This window comes from Dromiciops gliroides, chromosome 5 (assembly GCF_019393635.1).
Source record: "Dromiciops gliroides isolate mDroGli1 chromosome 5, mDroGli1.pri, whole genome shotgun sequence".
NCBI lineage: Eukaryota > Metazoa > Chordata > Mammalia > Microbiotheria > Microbiotheriidae > Dromiciops > Dromiciops gliroides.
The window spans coordinates 113,222,333-113,247,487 of record NC_057865.1 but is presented as its reverse complement, the minus strand read 5'-3'; the positions used below and the strand labels follow the sequence as shown (position 1 = coordinate 113,247,487).

Genomic DNA, 25,155 nt, shown 5'->3' with positions numbered 1-25,155 from the left:
GTTTTTAAATTCTGTGTAAATTTACTAAAATTCATTGAGCTTAAGTTTTTATACCAGTTTCTCCTAAGTCCAAACACCAGCTAAGTTAGCTTTCTTCAATTAATTCTTCCTTACAGTGGTTAGTGCAATCCGGCAATTTATTGAGTGCCTGATACTTTTTAACAAGTAGTTCAAAATAAGAGCTTTATAATGCTTTAAAATTACAAAGCATTTTCAAACAGTATGATCTCACCTTCACAAAACTGATTTCCCTTCTGCAGATTAGGAAACCAAAGCTCATGAAGGCTAAGTGACTGCTATACCAAGATTTTGCCAAAAGGGCAAAGTCTTTCCCAATAACAACTTAATACCTAAAGGTTTAGATAGCAAGACAAGATCGGCACGTTATTACAGACAGAAAGATGGAAACCCAAAACTTATTTTTTTTAAAGTTGGTCTTCTCAAAAACAAAAACAAAATAAAATAAATAAAAAATAAAGTTGTTCTTCTGCTGTTCTAATTCTAAAGAAGCTTAGGTTTTACAGGAAAGGCAATGGAAAATACAAAGGGAGTGTAAAAAAAAAAAAGAAAGAAAGAAAAAAATATGAACCATGATGATGAAGACAAGTAAAAGGCAAAGCAACAAGAGAGTAAAGAAAAAAAAGTGAAGAACAATGATAGTACTGGAATGAGGCTTCAGTTTTTGCCAACTCCTGATCAACTGCCTGGTACCAGAGTAAAACCAACACCAGCAGAGAAGAATAGAGAGGAGTGCTTAGGTCAAATGAAGGGTGTGCCAAAGGAAAAAGAGCAGGGCAACACCATGGCTGCTGCCTTTGCACAGTTGGCCAATCACTGTCTTTCTCCATGACAAAGGTATTTTAAAAAGAAAATGAGCAACATATTTAAAATATCCCTGTGACCCCATTTGGGGTTTTCTTGGCAAAGATACTGGAGTAGTTTGTCATTTTCCTTCTCCAGATGAGGAAACTGAAGCAAATAGGGTTAAGTGATTAGAGTCACACAGCTACTAAGTGTCTGAGGCTGAATTTGAACTCAGGTCTTCCTGACTCCAAGCCTGGTCTTCTAATTACTGTGCCTCCTCGACGCCCTACCCCTACCACAGCACATGCTATATCTAATGCTGTCCACTGGCTGTAGCATATTTCTTCCTACCCTTCTAATTATTTCAGCTTCCAGATTAACTAATTTTCTTTCTTTAAATGCCTTCTATTTCATAAAATATTCCATTTAATAGTTATTTAAGTAATCTAGATGGGCTGTCGAAGAATCCCATAAACAATGGGACTATTGTATTAAAGATATAAGGCCAGATGCACACATCCTAGTCCTCCCCAGGCATATTAACTGGATGTTTTACAGGTAGAAAATCTCATTTAGTTCATTCATTTTATATAAACTTTCTTGGTGTATTCATCTTCCCTCTCTGGTATACACAACATTGTTTAATATCTGTATGACTGGAAAGATATTAGACAGAAAATTAATCCTATTTCCTAATGGCCAACGGCATCACTGTTCTTTTTCTGGAGAGGAAATGAACACAAAGTAAAACTGATTCATTGCCAAGATAGAACCCTAAAATCATTGCCTTCATAATTGGAGACACAAAAGTGGTTAGATACTGAAAGACAAAGTGTATCTCTCCCTTTCAAATGAAAAATATTATATTCAGTGATTCAAGTTGTCAGGTAAGGAGGTTTCCAGTTCTGTAAGCTACCATTAGTGATACAGTAAATGACAGCTGCCATTATGAATCCAAATGTCATCACTGCTCTCTGATTCCGCATATTAAACTACCAATGGTTTTTCAGATTAAAATGCACACAGGATTTTCCTGTCATCTATGCTTGATGAAAATTCTAATTTTGGAGAAAACAACACTTAGTTATATGTCACAGCAAAGCCACAGATATTTCAAATAGAACAGGAAATACTTAACCATCATCATGACATCTTCTCCTTCTACAAAGAATATGAGTCAAATGTTACAAATAATAAAATGGAAATAAAGAAAAATTCTTTGAAGAAAATTAAATGACTATAATAATAAGGAATTTAATCTTTTCTTTTTGTATTCTCACCAGACCCATGTCAGTAAACTGGAATAAACATATTATTAAGACAGAATCAATAGAAAGCTTTACAATATACAGTACCACCAAAGGTCAAGCCCTGATATTGATTTTAATATAACATTTTTTGTGCAGCTTCCCAAAGGATTCTTTTCTAATATTGTTCTTCATTTTTCTTTCACTTTGTTCCCTGACTGGAGAATGTGTTATTCTTGTCTGCAAAGAGCTGTCTACAAAAAGGAGTTTGCTGAGTATGTGTCATTCCTATGACATACTGCTAGGAAATAGGAGGTGGGGGGAAGGACCTTTAAGAGATATTGAGATTATAGAAACACAGGGCTGAGCAGCACCATTTAACTCAAATTCTAAAATTGAGTGCAATGTATTTTAAATGGAGAGTTGATCTCTCAACACCCTGTGTAGTACATCATAATCTAGCATGGTTGTTTGTAAAATTGTGCTGCAAGGAACCCTGTTTGTTTTTGAATGAACCTTCAGTTGTCTGTTAATAGGCAATAAAATAGGAGTTTTGGAAGATCTTATTACACGGGCTCAGCCAAGGTTTTGTTTAAACCAAAGGGTAGAAAAGTTTGAGATTCACCCAGATGTACATTAAGGTATACAGAGATGAACTTGAGGCTAGGATCTCTCCTACAAGTCAGGAGAGATCTGAATTTGAATACTGCATCTGACAATTACTAACTATGTGAGCTTGGCGAAGGGACATAATCTGAGTCTCGTTTCATCATCTGTAAAATGGTGGTACATACTTGCAGTAGACAAGGTAGCTGTCCCTCCCTTAGACAACAAAGATCTATTAAACACTTAACATGTGCCTGGCATCGTGCTAAATTTAAGCACTGAGGAATGCAAAGGAAGTAAAAAAAACATTGTCCTAGCTCTCAGGGGAGGACATACTGATGGTAGGAGACAACACTTAAATCCATAAAAGAGGACAGAGTGAACAAAAGGGGGTCAATCTCAGGAGGAAGGCAACAGGAGACACCAGAAAAGGCCCCATGCAGAAGGTGAGATGTTACCATGTCTCAAAGTTGGCCACAGGAAGTAAATGGCAGATGGAGGACAGAGCATTCCAGAGGAGAGGAACACCCAGAACTAAGGCAGGGTGCTGAGAAATAGAGTGCAGCAAGTAGGTCAGTATGTAGGAGGAGAGAGTGTAAAAAGACACTCACTCTTAATATTTGTTCTGTGAAAATTGAATTCAAAGCTAAAACAAAAACTAAGCCTATTAAAAAATATGCTGTATCAGCTTAATCAAGAATACAAATATATGACGTGGTATACTTTCCACAGTCTGAGGATGTTTTTAACTAAGTTAACCCTAAGTAGGTGGCCTCCACCAGCTGCAGATGACCATGGATCAGCGCCTTGAAGAGCCACAGGCCACAGTGTGGCTGTGCAGTCCAATAGGGGAGCCCCAGCTCCTGAGTGACTTGTAACCAGTAACTGCCACATCCCGTGTTGTATCTACCCCATGAGGAGTAGCTGGAGTGTCCTCTCTAGGGCACTGGCCTGGGTGGATCAATATGGAAAACAGGCTGTTGCCCATGCAGCCATGCATGGTTCCAAAGGTTTGTCATGCCGGGGTGGGAGTGGGGATAAGCTCCCACTCTCTATAAAATGCCCCAATGGCATGCGTCTCAAATAGCCTCTGACAACCGAAGCCCAACTCCTAGCCTTCTCGTGGCGGAACTGTTTCCACTAACAGGAGAAGGGGCGAAGGCGAGTCACTGGCGCCTTAAAACCAGTGGCTTCAGGCAGGTGGGGCTCGTTAGCCTTGGCAGGCAACCTGCCATGGGGAAGGAACCCTGATTTTAAACCTCCGCTGCCTTGTGGCTATACCCGTATATGGGAAAGGCTTCGGGAGTTGACCCCGAGGAAAAATCAGGAGTCGGAGTCCCTTAGGCAGTTGGATGTTGGACATCACATCCCTCTGGCAACTCCTGCAGCGGCACTGGTGCCAAACTGTATTGGCTCTGCCTCTCCTTTGGATCCACCAATGTTTTGGAAAGGGAAAACCTGCTGCGTGGGCTGTAAGTTAAACCTAAAGCGTCTATGAAATATTGCTAACAGAGATCGGACTGATGGTCCTCAAATTGTCATTTTGCTCATGCAGATGAAAATATAGTTAAAATAACAGCTCCTGTGGATATGACAGCAAAAGACGAAGATTCTTCTCTAAATAAAGATTGAGGTCAAGAATTCACTACTCCTAAAAACCTAATGAAGTCCCTAAATCCAAACATGATGAAGATCTTAAGTTCAATGATACAGAGATAGCTTAAGAAAAGTATAATCCTACTTCTTCTACAAGGAAAATTAATGGAAATTTTAGTTTTGTCACTTCTCCCATTCCTAACTACTGTTAGCATTCTACTTTCCTATTCTCCTTATCCTCAATAACAATACAGCTCCTGCTCTGTGACCTACAGCGGCCTGCCTGATTGGTAAATTCCACTGGGCTCGTAATATCTAGCCAAACCAACAGTGCTTCATTATCGGGAACATAATGCCCTTCCTGTGGCCCCCACTCTTGTATATTTTTTTGTTACTCTCTATTAGAATGTAAGCTCCTTGAGGGTAGAGACTGACTCACTTTTGTTTATAGTGCTAGAATTTATATTAACTATTTAATAGAAAAATTTCCATTCACTAATTCATCAATAACTCGGTTCTTTTTTTTTCTTTCCCTTTTCTGAGCAATAAACATCATCCATTTTCTCCAAACTTTTAGAAATGGGTTTTTACATATCTAGGTTGCTATGGAGACATTCTAAAACACTTGCAGAAGACATTTCTGTGCCAGCTTCATAGCAAATAATATCAATCAGATATGATAGCTGGTGATGTTTGTTATTTTTTGTTTTTTAATTTCATGAAAATTGTGTGGCATATTTAACAGAAGTATTTATAAACTGGACAGTTCCCTCAAGACTATGGTCAATTTAAGTGCATATTAATTTTCAGTTTCTATATTGTTTTACATCATTTTGAAGGACTGACTAGTTTTAAATGCATACTTGTGAATTAGAACTAATGACCTTTTAACCCTTCCATGAAAAAGGTAAAAGTAAATAATGAAAAATATTTTAGAATCTATCTTTAATAAACTAATATCCAATTTTAAATCTCACACATAATTATTGGATAGCATTTGAATTTGTGAAGAACACAACTCAGTTGAGATCCTTAAGGGTCTCAGAACAAGGGGGCACAGCAGAGGCAAGGTGATGTTTAACCTTGAGACCCCGATGGATGATGGGATTGGCAGCCTTGATGTCTCTAGTCAGATGGTCAATTAGGCGACCAGCAACTACAGACGAGGTTTATTCAACACCTTTATTTTTTTAATAAGCTGCATCATTAACTTTGTATACTTGGGCTTAGAGCCACTATACTTTGGGGGGAGTGACTACAACACAAAAACGAGTTTTGAAGGGAAACAATGAAAATATGCAAAGGATAATTTTAAACCTTCTTTAATCCCTCTGCCAATCTTCTCAATCAACTGAGCCTGCCCCTTCTCAGTTTCTTTTGAGTGATTTTCCTAACACTGGGAAACTGTGTTCAGCTGAATCACTCCTTATCTTTGTTGAATGTCCTCCTTGTCCTATGGCTAAGAATCTTATTTCAATAATTGACTTGAACTACCAGATAAACCTAAATCAGGCCTCGCTCACAATAAAAACCAACATTGGGATAATCAGAAAATACTTTTTGAGGGTAGAGGCCCTTAAAGTAAGTCTTAAGATGGAGCAGAGGGTTTAAAAAAAAAAAAAAAGATGGAGCAGAGAGTCCCAAGAGGAGCAAAGAAGAAAGGAGAACATTCCGGGTACTGGTGATAGCCATTTGCTAAGGCACTGAGCAGCAAGATGTAATTGTCAGGTAAGGGTTAATTTGGCTAATACAGAATGAAAGTCAACCTTCAACATTGATCCGATTATCGTTTGTGACTTCAAACATTTGCATGATTATATTATTGACCTCATTTTCACTTTCACAATGGCAACCATGCACATTTACCACTGTGTGCTGAAGAGGAAAAAAATGAGAGACTTGCTGCACATGAATGAGCAGAAAGTTGAAGCACCTAAGATAGTGGTTTTTCCCAAGGACTTTGGCCAAAAGGGGGAGAATAGATATACGATGATCACTATGTAGGATGGTTGGGCGAAGCAAAGGCTTTTTGGTTTGGTTTGGTTTGGTTTTTTGAATATGGAAGAGACATGAATGTGTTTGTGAGTAACGGTGAAAGAGCCAATGCAGGAGAGCTTGATGGGAATTATAGTAGTGATAATCTGCTGGAGAATACAGAACAGGATGGAGTCAAGGGTACATGTAGGAAGCTGACCTTGGTGAAAAGGGTCAACTCTTCATGTGAAACAGAAAAAGAATATAGTGGAGAAAGATGTATGACTGATACAAAATAAGGAAGAAGAGATAAAATAGAGCTTTTCAAGAATGGTCTCAATATGTTTGACAAAATGTGATGTGAGGTTCTCAAATAAGAATGCAGGAGAAGAATGCCACATAAGATTTCTAATAAGGATGAAAAGCTTTGACATAGCCCCTGTGGTGAATGGAATAGCAAAATTATTAGGGAGGAGTAAAAGTACTGCCCTGATGTAAAGGGGTCTAAAAGCTTTTCCTTGCTGCAGAGATGTGTAAAAGGACCACATTGCTGCCAGTTGTGATTATGCAGTCTAAATCTGTAACGGACCAGTTACCACTTTTCAGGTCCTTTTATCAGCTTAGGAATCAGACCAAAGAAGGTACATGGGCAAAGTAATGTAGTGCTGGGAAATTCCAAGGAACGATCAGCACAAAGGAATAAGAGGCTAGAGATAGTGGAGTTTCCTCGTTTGCCAAGGATAAAGAAGGGAGGAGAGCAGTACAGGAGGGGTGACAGGGAGAAGAAAAGGAGGTCACACTGAAGATAAAGAATAGAAACTAGGAGTGTTAATACATAGGGAAGAGATGAGTATTGCCAGCATTCAAATCTAAGACTCCAGCATTCTTTCCATGCAACCTCTTGAACACACTAATACTAGAAGTTTTTCATATTATTAACTAGTTTTAACACACACATATACCATATGCTGTAAAAAATATGATACCACTATTAATTTACATATATACACATATATGTATAAATATATGCCTTTTAAAAAATACCTAAAACATGAGAAAAATCTTATTTTTACAGCAGACTAGGAATAGGATTCAAAAGAACTTCAATTCTTCCATTAAAAATGTTAAATATCATTCCTTATAATTGAGTAATAGACTTTTTTTTAAATCACCTCAATAGTAGTTGTGATGCAAAAACACAAAACTCTACAAAACCATTCTACTGTTTGAAAGTAGGTTTCATGAAACATAATAGTCCTGGAGTCTTAAAAACTCACTTTTCTTGGAGAAGTTAATGAATTACAAATCATTTGCTAGAATGGGTGTCCTACATGACAACACAAGATCAAAGAGTGACAAAAGCAAGAAGGAGAGCCAGGACTTTGAAGCAAAAAAGCATTTCCTACCCTCATGAGTCTCTCCAAGCTGTTTTCAATAGCTAAGTATCCTGCTTTCTGCTCTTTATTTGTTGAATTACAACTCCAATGCTATCTCCTCCAAGAAGTTGGCCCTGATTTGCCTCCCCAAAGTCAGTAATGAACTTTTCCCATCTATTGTATATAGCACTATTTTTGCAACACTATGTTTTATTACACTAAATTGTATTAATATCTGTGCTTCTATAATACTTCTCTAGCTAGACTATAAACTCCATTAATTCAAGGACTTTATCTTAGCTAAACTTTCAACACTCAGCATACAGGATACAGAAGAAGCTCAATGTTGGGTGAGTTTGAACTACAGAATACAACTTTTTTCCAATTCAGTATGAATTTAGTAGTATATATTTAATAGTAGTGCATATATTTAATAGGGGTGACATCATTTTTTAAATTGTACATCCAATTTTCACTGTCTAGATTTGTCTGCAACTTGATGGGGATTCACTAGAACAATCTTTGGCTTTCAGACAAAAAGTTTTCTCTCTTCTATCATCGAGTCATTGAAAGAAAAACAATACCGGGACAGCTAGGTGGCACAGTGGATAAAGCACGGGCCCTGGATTCAAGAGGACCTGAGCTCAAATCCGGCCTCAGACATTTGACACTTACTTACTAGCTGTGTGACCCTGGGCAAGTCACTTAACCCCCATTGCCCTGCAAAAACAAAAACACAATACCTTATCTATTCTTATCCAATATTTTCAAAGCCAGGTATACCAACTCTACACTTTTCTAAAACTTCAGGGATTGAGTAAAAACAACAACTACTAGCATTTATATAGTGCCTACTATGTGCCAAATACTGTGTTAAGTGCATTACAAATATTACCTCATTTGATCCTCAGAATAACCCTGAGAGATAGGAGCACTTATTAACCCCATTTTACAATTGCAGAAACTGAGGCAGACACAAGTTAAGTGACACACCCAAAATCAGAAAGCTAGTAAATATCTAAAGCAGGGATCTGAGGCCCTTTGAACTCTGGGTCTTTCTGACTGCAGACCCAGCACTCTATCCACTGTGCCACCTAAGAGCAAGAACACAGTCAAGTCAGCCAGTCAACAAGCATTTATTAATTAAGCACTTAGTATGTGTCAGGTACTGTAATGGTACATTAAGAAGGCCTAGCACTATATTTAGTGAAATTCAGCACCCACATGCACTGTACTACTACCCATAACCAGATCTAGAGAAAATGGATAAGATCCATACAACAATCATCGTTTTCCAAATGAGAGTAGAAAGTATGTCTACCTTTGTAAACTCACAAAGAACTTCCCTACCTGGCTCTGCATAACACTTTTTTCCTCCTGGATCCCAAGTTTGGAGAAGGGACTTCAAATCAGAAAAGAGCTTTAGAGAGTGCAGTGTCCTCTTTGTTAAGTGGTAAGTCTTTGTTATTTATTTGATAGGCTAGAGATTTGTGGCCAACGTCCAAATTTGCTGTCACTTGCTTACAAGGAGGCAAGTTTGCCTCAATGTCCTCTTGTATATATCTGACAAAATATTGATAATAAAACTCAAAGATGAATCATAAAGCATAGTACATTACTAGTATTTGTAAAGGCTACCAATTAGATTATTCTAGAAAATGGGAGGGAAAAAAGTCTTAACATGAATTACTACAAAGTCACAGAAGATCAAGAACAAGAAATCAGAGACTCGTTTATAATGCAAGAGCCAAAAATTCAATAACATAAATTCAAACATTATACATCATAGCAGAATGCCCAGTAATTACTGTCAGAGATATAATTAAATGAGAGTACATATCACTGCAACTATTACAACATTAGGGTATGTTTGAGTCTTTTCAGGGTCTGGTATTTGTGTCTGGTAAAGATAACTTCTTAAAGAGAAGGAACTCTTCTTTTAGCTACAGGTAGTCCTAAAAATGCACAGAAACTAATATAAGCTTAAAATGGGTGAATGTTTTTTAAACAATAGTGCAGTTTCTAAAAGGCCTATAATTCTTAAAGAATATCAAAAGAATATATAAGATAAACAAACTAAATAATCATTAATAACTGCTGACTATTTAAAATATAGTGCTTCTATTTAAAAATGCAAATATTCCACAAATATCCAAGTGGAAGAGGGAAAAAACCCATTAATGTAGTGAAACATAATAGTTTCATATTTTCAGCAAGCTTGTGAAGAAATTAATGAATGATGACAACATCATCTCCCTATTATATATGCAACTATGGTCGATGTCTACTTTTAAGCCCAATAAAAGAAAAATATCAGGCTAGCAAGACGATTTTAAAGGGAATGGTATTTTTGTATAACAGGATGGCTTAAGAGTTTTTAAGTATAGGAATTATTATTATAGTGAGAATAGAGAAAGCTGTTTTTCAACATAACTGAATAATGAAAAATTGTGTTTAAATTAAAGCATAAGAGATTTTGGATAGAAATCAGAAACCTTTTTTGTTGTAACAGCATCTAGCACAAAGTAAGCACTTAATAAATGTTTGCTGAATGATCCAATTACTAAGGAGAGTTATGATCGGACATTCTGGTATATTTTTCTTAGGTCTCTGTACAAAATAAAATAGAAAAGCAACCTATCATTAATATTAATCACTGTATTGAAAAAAAGCTGTCAGCTAGAGATGCAAGACCACAGACTCTTATAGGTGGAGAGGACCCCACAGGTCATTTAATCTAACCCCTACTCAAATCATAAATCAATTGTAAACATCTCTCAAGGTCATTTCCAGTCCTCAAATGTTATGATAATGCTTAATAATGAATCTCATGGCCAACAATACTCATTTCCTGTATTTTTTTTTTAATTCCTAAACTATAGCTAGGTTGGTATGTTTCAATTTGGAGTGGGATATGTAAATACACAATAACCATTTTCAGTTTGTATCAATGACTGGAAAACAGGGTTCAATCACTACGCTAAATTGAAATATTTATAAGACAAGTACCTATGGTTTCTTGGGTAATTACTGAACTGTCTTTTTTAAAGGCAAGATTCTATTCTTTTCTCCCTTCACTTTTAATTTTCAGCATAATAAAGAATAATTCTTCCTAGAAGTCCTATTTCCAAGATTTACCTATCCTACTATAATACATGATATCCAACAAATACTGAATACACTGCCCTGAGGCAACTATAAGCAGATCATTTCCTTTTTTTCTTTCTTTCACCCACAGCAGAAATCATATGACAATAAAACTGTCATACATAATTAATTTTGGCAGAAAGTAATAAAAGTTATTGAAACTTCTCAAACTTGTACATGAGGTTGTTCTTTGGGGAACCAAAAAGTAGAAATAAGTTTAACACTCATTTTATAATAATAACATAAAGAATAGCACTAAAGACAATGTGTAAAGTTCAATTCCTGTTCAAAATTATGACAAAGAAAATTCACAATTGTTATATGGTACTAATCTTCCATATTTCAACTGAACTGTGCTCTGAAAAAAATGTGATTTTATGTACTGAATCAAATTTATTTTAAGTCTAGCATTAGTATACTTTTAAATTTAAAAAGCAAAAAATGTATTTTCACCTCTAGTCCATTTTTAGACAGAGGTAAGAAATCTTAATGTACAGCTATTCTGGTTGCGATATTTTACATTTATTCCCTTTCCTCTTGAGATCTTGAAAAAAGTTATTAGAAGTGTAATAATTTTGCTCGCTCGTATAGGGTATGAGGTGAAATTCAAATGTCAAAGGCTAGAGGTCTGAAGTGTTCACATTTTTCTTGCTGTCACAATTTGTTTTTGGTGAGAAGGGTGCAGGTGAAAAGTAAGCCGAGTTTTTATATTCTCTGCTTACATTGAAGTCTATTAGTTCTGACTAAATTGGCCTCCAACAATTTCAATGTGATATCATCACTGACTTACAATCCAAGATACACACTAAATCACAGTCACAGAGTACAGCCATTTGCTTGAAAATTCACTAATACAAGTAGAGACTCCCTTTATCAGGCTTTGCAATGAGAAAGACATACAATGCAAACTAAGGTCTATGACCTTCCTTACTACAGCTACTAACATTTTTGCAGACTAAGATATTATTGAGATTTTACGGTAGCATAAATTTACTGTTCAACACTAGCCAACATGAAAATGGACCAGGTCTAAGATAAAACATATTACTAACTAAGAATTTTAGTAATTAAAATCTTAAAACATACAGTAGCACTAATAGATCCTAAAATCACTATTCAGTATAATTTCTATCAGCTGAATAATTGCTGTGACACCAGGAAACAGCATCCAACCTCAGATATATCAAACAAGCACTAATGATAGAGAATTAAAGAGTTGGAGACTCAATAGCTGAAACTAGGATACCTTGGGAAATTTCTTCAATTTTAATGGTTTCTGAAAACTGTATGGGTACCATATTTCTATATATTTGGGTGAATGCAAGTGTGAATATATGTTCTGATGGGGATTTGTGCTTTGTTTTGTTTTCCAATTCTAGTCAAAGTTGGAACTTCTGGACAGGATGGCAGGCAGTCTGCCTGCAAAACCTTGGAAGTTCCCACAAGAAGGAATAATCATCAAATATTCCAATAAGAACAGTGAGTGAGCTCTTCCACCCAGAAGCACAGTTGGCCAGAAGTCCATGAAGAACAGAAAGGGAGGCACTAGCAAAGCCAGCAGCAGCACAGGGTACCCTCCCAGCACAACTAGAGACAGGACTATCTGTATATCCTCCAAAGTTCTATGTCCAGAGGCAGCAGTTGGGGGAGGGCTCCTCTGAGAAAGCCTCAGGCTGGGCAGAAAGTCTTCCACAAGCTGCTCCCCATTATCTTTCCAGTCTTACTGAACACTGCTTCCTGCTCTTGAACAATGTGATCTAGTCAAAGTGGCCTTCTCCCCGCTCCTGCTCACAGAGGGCACTCCACATTCCCCAAAATAAATTCCATGTTTACCCTTATCATCTGAAAAGAACACCCCCCCATACATACACACACACACACACACACACACACACACACTTTAAGAAAGGAAGAAAATGGGGATGGAGAGATAGCTGGATGTTAATGAGGGACAAGAACATCATGTTCTGACCCCAAGAGAAAATCCAGAATAGAAAGGAACAACTCCAGCCCTCTCATATCCAACTTCTCCATTTCTGTCAAGAGCAGAAAAATCCTTTGTGGTAGCACAGGTTTACGAGCTCTGTGTCATCCTTAAATGTTCATGTTCCTCCACTCTCCAAATAGAATCAATTGCTAAATCATGTTCATGCTATCATGACAGCTTGTCTTACATCTATTACATTATCTCTACTTGGGTAGCTACTGACTTGGTTTAGGGCCTTATCACTTCTCGTATAATAGCTTGCTAATTAGTCTCTTTGCCTCAAATCTCTCTCCTCTGCAATCTGTAATCCAGACATTTCCCAGCATGTCTATGTCCAGTTAGTCCCTATTGCCTGTGGGACCAAATATAATCTCCTCTGGTACTTAAAGTTCTTCACAAACTGGCTCCAGTCCACCTTTCCCAGACTTCCTATGCATCACTCCTTTTCATATTCTATTTTTATAAGTTTTAATGATATGTTTTGTTTTTACATTGTAAACATTTTTAGATTAGCGCCACTCTGAGTTCTCAACAACATGGTGACCTCATCTGAAATTCCACACCTGTAGCACTCTCCCATATCTTTTTAAGTGTTTTAATTTTTAAGAATTTGCTTTCTCTACATCCCACTTTAAAAAAAAAGAGAGAAAACAGAAAAATGAATTCTTTGCAACAAATATGCATGCTCAAACAAAACAGATTTCTTGTGTGTGTGTGTGTGTGTGTGTGTGTGTGTGTGTGTGTGTGTGTGCGCGTTATGCTAAACCCTAAATCTTTCACCTCACTGTTAAGGAGACAGTCCTATGGAATTATGGCTAGTCAACGTACGGATCACAGTTCTTACATTTTTCAAAGTACTTTGTCTTTATAATGTTGGTTGTCCTTTGAATTTGAAGAGGGCAAAAATGACATCACTATGTTGGGGTTAATGTACAGCATGTCCAACTATGGATGATGAGACCAATACAAACTTGGAAGGCTCTACCACAGGTCAGGCACAAATAGTCTGTATGAACATTAGGAATGGAAATACCTTCTCCTAAGTGCTGCTCATTTCATTCTTCATCAGTTTATAAAAGTCTTCAAAATTGTTCATTTTTATACCATTAATGTAAGAGCAAAAATTATTCTTTTGGTTCTCCTTACTTTATTCTGTATCAGTTCATTGAAGTCTTTTCCATGTCTCTTTTAAACAATCTATTTCATCATTTCTTACAGTATTCTATCACATTCATATACCATCACTTTTTTGACATTCCTCAATTGGACATCCCCCATAGTTTCCAGATTTCAGCCATCTTATAAATATTTATATTTTATATATACATATTATTATATGTATATATAAAATATATATTACTTTTTTCCTTTTTCTTTGATCTTTTTTAGTATAGGCTTAGCGGCATGCACTATTTAGTAATTTTCTATGTGCTATTCCAAACTGCTTTCCAGAATGGCTGTTTTGACTCACAGGTCTACCAACAGAGGCATCAATGCAACTATTTTCTGACAGCCTCTCCAATACTGATCATGTTCTTTTTTTGTTCTCTTGGTTGATTGTAAAGTACAATCCCAAAATTGTTTTAATAATAAAAAAAATTCTTTAATAGGCATTTCTCTAATTGGCAGTGATTTAGAGCATGTTCTCATATGCCTATAGATAGCCTGGGTTTCTTATCGTGAGAACTGCCCATTCATATCCTTAGACCATTTATCAATTGGGAAATAGTTCTTATTCTTATAAATGAGAATCAGTTATTTATATATACTGGAAATGAGACCTTTAACAGAAAAATCTGCTGGAAAGATTTTTTTCCAGTTAACTTTCCTTTCTACTCTTTGCTTGACTAGATTTGTATGGAGAAAAAAAATATTTTAAATTTTATATAATGAAAATTATCCATTTTCTCCTCTGTGAACCTCTATTCTTTCTTTGACCATGAACTTATCTGATAGGTTATTGTTTTTCCACGTTTCCATGTTTTTCTAATTTGTTGATGATCTGGTTTTGATTTGATCTTTTATATTTAAGTCAAATATCCACTGGGAGTTTATCTTGACATAAGGTCTAAGGTCTTGGTCCACATTACTGTCCAATTTTCCCAGCACTTTTTGTCAAATAGAGAGTCCTTATATCCCAATAGCTAAGGTGTTTATGTTTATCAAATAGTAGACTGGACACACATGGAGCTCTTGACTGTGTACTTAATCTGTTCCTTTATCAATCACTTTTAACCAGTACCAAACTACATTGCAAATTGTTCCTTTGTAGTATATTTGAGATCTGGCACTGCCAGGCCCCGTTCACACTATAGTCTAGTCAAACTGGTCTACTCTCACTGTTCCCTGTATGTATTTTTGCATATGCTAAGGGTGCCAAGGAGGAAGTGTTAAATATGTACGCAGGTGTATACAAATGACAGGAACATCCATTTTCTAAAACTTCTTAAAAGGCTGGGTTCAATTAAGTTGTGAGATGTAGTAAGGTATAATGCTATCTAGTATTTAAAGCACGCTAAAAATACTTCATGTAAAACTTACTTAATTTTAAATTGTACTCCAAGGACCAAAAAGGGGGGGGGGGAGCGAGAAACAGGAGACAACTACTATTAATTTTTCTAAGAACTACCATACAGGTGAACAAATCGAAATACTTGACAGCTATGAATTTCCATGAAGTTATACTACCTCTCCTGCTTTCTTAAGAGGTGACAGAAAATAAAACTTTTTGTCAATGCTCATTTGTTCAGTTTACAGCTAGGCTACTGACCCTGATCCACAAGAGACATGAAATTGGCTCCATTAGATATGATTATATTCACCCAATATCCCTTTTAGCAAAGCAGAGCAAATGTAAGCTGGATAATGAAAAAAACAAAAAAACACAATACACCATGAGAGTTATTGCAGTGAAAGAAGGTGGGCTTAAGTGGGGGAATGAGAGAAAGCACCTTATTATTGGGAAATAAAAATAAAGTAGAATACTCCTATATGAAATACAATACACCAACTAAATATAATATTCTAACAAAAAGTCATGATTAGAACAGAATTCAATTAAAATAGTAATAAAATTTCAAAGACAAAAATATATTGGTTTGCTTTACTTCTTAATCAAAGAGGTCTTTTTAAAAAATATATAAACTCTGCTATCTAATTATATACTCCATCAAGCTAATCCAATTAAATAATTACATAGTATTATGTGGGAAACAACTGAAATATATGCAAATAATTTTAGTACTACTAATTACATTCTGATTTAAGAAATTTAGTGCCATGAGACTTATATATGCTAAAGGGAATGGGAGGGCATTATGTTAATATTCATAAACACATACACACACACATGCACGTGCACGCACATTTTAAAATAAGATAGTGTTTTTAGAATTGCCAGAGAGAAATCATCTAATCTAATGCCCTCGTTATTTTAAAAATAAGAAAACTGAGGGCCAGAAAATATAAGTACCTTGACCAAAGTCTCAAAGAAGTTGGTATTAGTACCCAAATTATGTTCCCTAACTCCCAGTCATCAGTTCCTTAAGCATAATATTTAACTAATTATCTTGGATACTTAGAATAAACCAGGCCTACACATGTATGCTAATGAAAAAATACTTAAACATGCAATAATTGACTATCCAAATGGAAACTCATCTTCCATTAACTTCAACAATCCAGACCAAGAGCCAGAAAGCCTAGTGAGAGAAACAAACCTCTATAAAAGTCTAGGTATTTCACTTCACACTAAAGCTGAAGTGATCATTGACCTCTTACCCAGATAACTATTTAAATGAGACAACAGATCAGAAGCGGCAATACAGGGACAGCATTAAGAAATGAAAATTAAAGAGCAAACATAAGGGAATGAAATAACTAATGCTAAGTGAATGAAGTAACAGTGGTGACTAGCTGTACCAACTCCAAATGGATTCAAGATTCCTCAATTCTAAAGAGCAATAATATCATAGTAAATGTTCACAATAGCAACACTATCTCATCAGGAAAAGAATGACTTATAATCACTTTCATTGTTATCAAAAATAACCATAATTACAAGCAAGAATTTACATAAAAGGTACTTTAAGGTTTGCAAAGGGCTTTACAAATATTATGCTATTTTTACCATTTCGTTTGTTGTTTTTTGTTGTTGTTGTTGTTGTTTTTAGCGAGGCAATTGGGGTTAAGTGACTTGCCCAGGGTCACACAGCTAGGAAGTGTTAAGTGTCTGAGGCCGCATTTGAACTCAGGTACTCCTGACTCCAGAGCTGGTGCTCTATCCACTGTGCCACCTAGCTGCCCCTATTTTTACCATTTCAATTAACCTGTTAATGACTAATGCTGAAATATGTTTAATGTAATTGTACATATATAACCCATATCACATTGCTTTCTGTCTTGGGGAGGGAGAAAAATTTGGAATTAAAAATCTTATGAAAACAAATGTTGAAAATTATCTTTACATGTAACTACTGTTCTGATAAATCACAAATATAAAGCTACATAAACTACTGCAGAATATATGGAATAAGATTACCAAAAAACCAAAATGCATAGTGACTGCAAAAATGTAAAGAGAAAGGAATTTTTTAAATTTTTTTTAATATTTTATTTTCCAGTTACATGTAAAGATAGTTTATAACATTGTTTTCATAGAATTTTTAGTTCCAAATTTTTCTCCCATCCTCCCCCCTCCCCAAGACAGAAAGCAATCTGATAGAGTTTATAAATGTACAATAACTTTAAACATATTTCTGCATTGGTCATAATTTTAAAGAAGAATCAGAACACAAGGGGAAAACCTCCAAAAAGAAAAAAAAAACACCCAGGAAGTAGAAACAGTATGGTTCAATGTGCATTCAGACCGCGACAGTTCTTTTTTCTGGATGTGGAGAACATTTTCTTCATGAGTTCTTTGAAATTGTTTTGGATCACTGCACTGCTGAGAAGAGCCAAGTCTATCACAGTTGATCATCACACAATGTTGCTGTTACTGTGTACACTGTTCTCCTAGTTCTGTTCATCTCACTCAGCATCATTTCATGTAAGTCCTTCCAGGTTTCTCTGAAATCAGCCTGCTCATCATGTCTTACAGCACAATAATATTCCATTACATTCAAATACCACAACTTGTTTAGCCATTTCCCAATTGATAAAAAACCTCACCAAAAATTTAATGAATCATTAATAAATTCTATAAGTAAATTAGTAATTCTTTATAGGGGAACACATATTCATTGTTCTCCTCACAACAATTTGATGACATAGGCAATGAAAGTAAGCATTGTATGAGAAATGACAAGCAGGATAATTTCAGAAAGGCCTGGAAAGACTTGTATGAACTGATGTATAGTGAAGTGAGCAGAACCATAGTGCACAGAGACAGCAATATTGTTTAATGAACAATTGCTAATGACTTAACTATTCTCAGCAATACAATGATCCAAGACAATACCAAAGGACTAATGATGAAGCATACTATCCACTGCCAAAGAAATAACTGATATTGACTGAACACAGACTGAAGCATGCTATTTTCCACTTCCTTTCATTTTTTTCTTTTATTCAAGTTTTCTTATACAAAATTACCAATATGGTAATGTTTTACATAATTGTACACGTATAGCCCATATCTGATTGCTTACTGAGGGGGGAGAGGAGGGAGGGAAGGAGGAATAAAATTTGGAACTCAAAACTATAAATAAAAATATTCATTATTTTTTAAAAAGAAAAAATAAAGGCATAATGTTATATAAAAAAAGAAAAAAAAAGTAAGCACTAGTATTCCTATTTGACAAATGAGGGAAATTAACCTCAGAATTTTAAGAAGCTTGCCCCACAGTCAAGCAGGTGAAGAGTAGTATTTTGGGGAGACTTCAACCCAGGTCTTCTGACTTCAAAATCTAATATTCTTTTCACCACTCCATGCTGCTTTTATGGCAGAAACAAAACTTTAGATCTTCATTTTACTAAACAATTTGCTCCCCAGAATTGGGTTACTCAGAACTACTAAGAATCGATTCCATATATTAAAATGAATAGTAACTGATGGCCAAGGCGATAATTGCAAGGTACTTTAAGGTCCTATCATATCTTCCCAATCAAAAAAGGATTTACATGCATTCAGTATCACAGAATGTACAAGTGGAATGGACCAGAAGAAGCCAACCAGTACAAATTAGACCTAAGTGAGAATTCCCTCTACACACAGTTATCCCTAAAAGACTTCAAAGGAGCCAGAAACAGATAACTCTCCCCAAAATGCCCAAACAACTTTGGGAGGGCTCTAATTATTATACCTTCTTTCCTTATCTTATCAAGCCTAAATTTGCTACTTTACCAGTCATACCCCAGTCTCTGCCCTCCAGGGTCAAGCAGAACAGGACAGCCTCTCAGATGCTCAAATGCTGTTGTCCAGGGCCCACAATCTTCTTTTCTCCCACTTAAACATCCATATTTCTTTTGGTGTCAAAAGGTCCGGTCATAGGGCCCTTCCCTACCAAGTGTCCTCCTCTAAACGATGTCCTGTTTATCAATGTCCTTCTTCAAACATGGCTGCCACAAGTGAACAAAACACTCCCAATGACCATATCTGACCAGGATAGAGTAAGGTGGAACTCTCACCACATAGTCCTGGACACTAGGCCTCTCTTAAAGCAACCTGAGATTCCACGGGCTTTATTCTTGCCATATCAGACTGAAATTGAGCTTGCAAGGTCACTAAAGCCCTTAGATCTTTTCCAGATGAACTGCTGACTCGGTATGCCATCCTCATCTTGTATTTAATGTGGATTTTTCTAATTCAACTTAACACTTGCCTCAAACAAATTTTATCACCTTATCTTCAGTCCAACATTCTAGCCCATGCAAATCTTTTTGGATATGTCATCTGCAAACGTGATGATGAAAACTTTCCATGGCATTCATGGCACAATGGTAAGAGCAATAGATTTGATTCTGAGGACTTGTCACCTCTATCACTGACTGTGGGATTTTGTTCAAGCTGTTTCCTTTCTCAGGAATTCAATTTTCTCAATTCTAAAATAAGGTTGGCCTACATAAGCCTTAAAAGTTCTTTCAGAGCTCCTTTAGCTCTAAATCTAAGATTCTAAGATCTTAAATTGACATCAAACCAAATTGACAATATAGTTCGATGTATTTACAAATGTGGGAATGGCCAGACTCAGGGAAAAGTCCCTAATGGTTTGATCACACCTTTTCTAGATTTTTCAACAGCTATCTTTAATAATAATAACACATTTTAGGTTACTGCCAGGAACCAGAAGTGAGGTCACTGCCATAGAGTTCGGAGATTCCAGTCTCCTTTCATTGTTTAAAAACGGGGACATGTGCCTTCCATCCAATCCTAACAAACAGCTCTGGTTCTCCACAAACCTTTGGACCACTAAGTGGCTAAGCCATTAGATGACATGTTCCAGTTTTTTTAGTCCCTAGCATACAGTTTATCTTGATAAATTTATCAAGTACAATTAGATGCTCTCTTATCATCTACTTATTTACCTCTGGTACCATCTCCCTATTAATATTAACTATTTCAAGTCTCTATACCTTTCCTGTTGAGAAGGGTTTTTTGGTTTTTTGGGGGGTTTTTTTTGGTCCATTCCTATGATTTTCACTGCTATGGGGAGGGAATTTCTGCCAAGGAAACACTTTCTCTCAAAGGAGCTCAGCAATTGCTGAGTATCTTATAGTCTTAAGAGAATTCACAGAGGTACAAGTTTTAAATGACTTAATTGAGTTTTTGCAAACAGCAGGTCAGAGGCAGGGCTTGAAACTAACTCCAAGGCCAATTCTTCAGCTACATCAGGACTTCTTAAAATTTTTCCACTTGTGACCCCTTTTTGCCCAAGAATTCTTATGTGACCCTGGGTATATAGGTATATAACAAAGCTTCTTAACTCTTTTTGTTGCCAAATTTTTTGCAACCCCCACATTCAGTTATGCAACCTCATATGGGGTCAGGACCCACAGTTTAAGTAGTCAGGCACTACACTATGCTGTCTATTAAGTGTACTTTACTATCTTCTAATTTTGCAAACGTTAGAAATTCACTTAGAATTTAGATACCATTGCATTACTCAGAATATCTGACTAACCAAAACATTACTTTCCACCATCAAATCAAGCAACGGTTTGCTGTTTACACACTGCTGTTGAGATAAATAAGCTTATTAGGTATTAAGAGTAGTAACCCAGCAATCTAATAGTGCAAAACAACCCTGTAGATAGTATAAGTACCATTATTTTAAATTTGAGGAAATAAATTCAAAGAAGGTAATGGATTTGTTTACCCATAGTCTCATAGCTAATAAACAGCAAGCTAAAGAATAAATTCAAAACTTCCTATTTAAAGGTAGTGTCCTTTCTTCTCTGCCATGTTTCCTTTTCCACAAGGATCATAGGACCATATTTTAAAAAAGTTATAAGGAACCAAAGAAGTCATATAGTTCCATCTCTTCATTTTGCTGATGAAACTAAAAAACAAAACAAAAAAAGAAAAACAAAACAAAACAAAAAACCACTAAAGCCCAGTGAGGTTAAGGGACTTTTCCAGGGTTACAGAAGGAATAGGCACCTGAATGAAGTCTTGAACCCATGTTCTCTGGCTCCTCAGGAAACTCCATGCCAGGCCATGTTTCTAAAATGGTTACTTTACATTTATACATAACCACCAAGAGATCTAATGGGAGCTAATCAATGCTTTGGTCACATCTCACTCAGGTTGGTCCAATGGTTTAGACTCACTGACTGAAATCAAGACATTTATAGCCCAATACTTAACAAAAAAGTGTACTTATCAATAACAAGGAAAGGATACTCAGCATGAATATAGTGCTGATTCAAGTAGATAGAGTCCCCCTAGATTCATACAAAACCTATCTGGTCAGCAGGATGTGCGGAATCAAATGAAATGGTTACTCAGAAGGCAGTGAGCCTTCCATTAAGTATGAGGGAACCTGACAACTCATTGTCCAGGTTTTTTATGCCTGAAATGACCAGGAGTACAGGCAGTGATTTATGCCCCAGGACCAATCAACCTAGCAGGGATGCTAGGTGATGTTACTCCTAGCCACCATGCTAAAAGTTGGAAGAGTAGTGAAGCAGCATTTGAAACTTACACACTAGCCAAAAACAAACAAAAAAATTATATTATTATTTTTTGTGGTTGTTGCTGTTGAGTAGTTTCAGTCGTATCAGATTCTTTTTGACCCAATTTGGAATTTTCTTGGCAAAGATACTGGATTCGTTAACCATGTCCTTCTCCAGCTCATTTTACAGATGAAGAAACTGAGGCAAACAGGGGTAAGTGAGTTGCCCAGGGTCACACAGAAAGTGTCTGAGGCTGAATGTGAATTAGGTCTTCCTCGGGGCCAGCATTCTATCCACTGCACCACCTAGCTGCCCCCCTGATTATCTTTAGGAAATGCTAAAAATCGAATGTTGTTTGTTGTTCATCCTCAATTTTTTAAGATCAATGATATCACAGGGTGATGTCTTGACATGCACATAAATTGGATTTAAGTGACGCAGAATTGCATGAAGTCGTCGGTCTCACTCTTTCTTCCAGAGTCACTGAAGTCCAGTGGTAAGACAAGAAAATTCAGAATACACAAAGCAGGAAGACTCCTTAGTAAATGTGCCACCAGAAATATTAATTAAATAGATAGGCTAGGCCATTAGAATACTTTACATATTCCATAAAACAAACCTTTTCAGATTTTCAGACTCTTTCAGGGCCAATTCTTCAGCTACTCTTCTTCTTATTTCTTCTTCATTAGCTATAAATAAGAAAAAATAGCACATAATTAATTAAATAAAAATGCCAGTAGAAAACAATGCATCGGCTTCTACCATGTAAATCTGACTGTCCTAGGAATTAGGAAATCTTAATACTATAGAGGCAATGTAATCGACACTTCCCTAGTGGTTTGAGGAGAGTCTACAAATAAATGGATTCCACAAGCAATTTTAAAATGCTCAACTTAATCTCAAGAAACTGTTCACTGCCTAGAAAGACCTGGGCCATTACGTCAAGCTACTCTAAATGCAATTTGTAACTCTTAAAATTGTCTTCAAAGTAGAGACAGAGAATGGTAATCTGTAAGATCAAACATACTCAATGTCATTCTCTTTCACCCACAACTGTCTTGTCCCTTCTTCCTCCATGCCCTAGCATGTATCTCCTCTCTACTTACACAACCACCCCCCACTTCCTAGTTCAGATCTGCACCACTTCTCATGTGTAATGAGGTAATTACGTCCGTATTAGTCTTCCTGCCTAACATTTCTCCCTTCTCCAATCTCTACTCCACACATTTCCAAAAGTGATAAACCATATTAGTCTCCTGATCAGAAGCCTCCATTGGCTGCCTACTACCTTTAAGACACCCAGCAGGGCTACCTCATAGCAGCCAGGAACAGGCAAAGAGATAGGAATTGGGGGATTCAGGACGCCCTTTGAGATTCAGACCACCAGGTCTTCTGGCCCCTCTCAATCATCTCAGAACTGAGTGCTCTGAATCTGAAAGACCCTAGGATGTTGGGGTTAAGTGACTTGCCCAGGATCACACAGGTAGTAGTTGTGTCAAGTGTCTGAGATCTGATTTGAACTCACATCCCCCTGACTCCAGGGCCAGCGCTCAATCCACTGTGTCACCCTACTGTTGTAAAAAAGGAGGAACATGGGGAAGGTGTCTACTATATCTTGTAATTAGTATAACAAACGAGGAACATCAGATTGGAAGGGCTAAAGGGAGTGGGCATCAGATTAGCTTCATTCTTATTTGAACTGGACAAAAGAAGGCTAAACACACACACACACACACATACACACACACACAGAGTTTGGTGTAATAATACATCAAATTCTACAGCAGGTGCTCTTTACCTTTTTTAAAAAATGTCATGGACCCCTTTGGCAGTCTGGTAAAACCTATTGACCCCTTCTTAGAATCATGTTTTTAAAAGCATTACAAAGGAAACCAGCTATGATGAAATAAATATGTGATTTTTTCCCCCATACAAGTTCATGGATCCCTGAAAACTATCGGTGGTCCCCAAGAAACTTTACTCTATAAAGAAACAGGTAGGGATAGGGATAGAAGATTAAAAGAAAGGACAGGGCTGGAGACAGAATACTTGAAAGCAAAAAATAAACTCAATCTCAAAGTGGGGATTAAAAGGAAAAGGAAAAAAAAGGAATGTGATACAAAAGGGATACACATTGGGACAGCTAGGTGGCACAGTGGATAAAGCACCAGCCCTGAATTCAGGAGGACCTGAGTTCAAATGTGACCTTGACACTTACTAGCTGTGTGACCTTGGGCAAGTCACTTAACCCTCATTGCCCCACCTGGGAAAAAAAGGGGGGAGGGAATACACATCAACTGAGGAATGGCTGAACAAATTGTGGTATATAAATGTAATGGAAGATTATCGAGCCAAATAAATTATGAGTAAGACTGTTTCAGAAAATCCTGGAAAGTAAGGACTTAAGCAAAGTAAAGTGAACAGAACCAAGAGAAAAATGTATAGAAATTGATAATGACACTGTTCTAATGAACTAAGGCATGCTGAATGCCTTCAAGTTTTTTAGCCAATGGATGGCACCATTTGCAATGAAAATTTAAAACATTGAAAAGGATATTTAATTAGTAAACATGATTAGCTGAAGCAATTTTCAATTTAAACGTAATATAGCATTTTGAAAAGCAAACTATAGGGGCAGCTAGATGGCACAGTGGATAGAGTACCGGCGCTGGATTCAGGAGTACCTGAGTTCAAATCCGGCCTCAGACACTTAACACTTACTAGTTGTGTGACCCTGGGCAAGTCACTTAACCCCAATTGCCTCACTTAAATTAAAAAAAAAAAAAAAAGCAAACTATACAGGGAAACATTTTTTTCCTACACTAATAAAATTACTTTAGATGTATAGATGGTGCTGAAGCTTTTTTTAAAGTATATATTTCAATTTTCTCCAAAATTCCACCCCAAGACATTTTTTTTAATAAAGAGACCAGATTCTATGGTTTAAAGTTTCTGGAAATAGGCATCTATACTAAGAACAATGCTCTAGTCAGAAATAAACTTCCAGTTTTCCAACAAATTGGAAATCTTCACACATGAAATTAGGAAAATACTAATCCTCTTCTTTAGGTCTTCAGTTACAACTACTAAATACAAAGAATAGCATCCATCAGCAAACTCTAATTATAAAGAACTAAAACAGAAGAAGCCTTACTTCTGGTTAAATCACACTACTTCCCCTTATAATATAAAAAGCTAATTACTGCATTGTAGTTCATCTAGGGAAGAAGCAAATACACCTTGGAAACTTACAAATATATTTTATTTTTTGTAACTTACATTCAAATAAGGACTATGATTTCCA

The 25,155-nt window shown here is 36.4% G+C and overlaps 1 protein-coding gene across 3 annotated transcripts in view; it reads right to left on the bottom strand.

The window, feature by feature from the left end:
• CHCHD3 (coiled-coil-helix-coiled-coil-helix domain containing 3) overlaps window positions 1-25,155 on the bottom strand; it is a 341,349-nt gene that overhangs the window by 254,190 nt on the left and 62,004 nt on the right. For all 3 annotated transcript variants that reach the window (XM_043968935.1, XM_043968936.1, XM_043968937.1), the window contains exon 3: window positions 22,471-22,540. In XM_043968935.1, coding sequence (XP_043824870.1) covers window positions 22,471-22,540 — 70 coding nt within the window. The remainder of the gene's footprint in view (window positions 1-22,470; window positions 22,541-25,155) is intronic.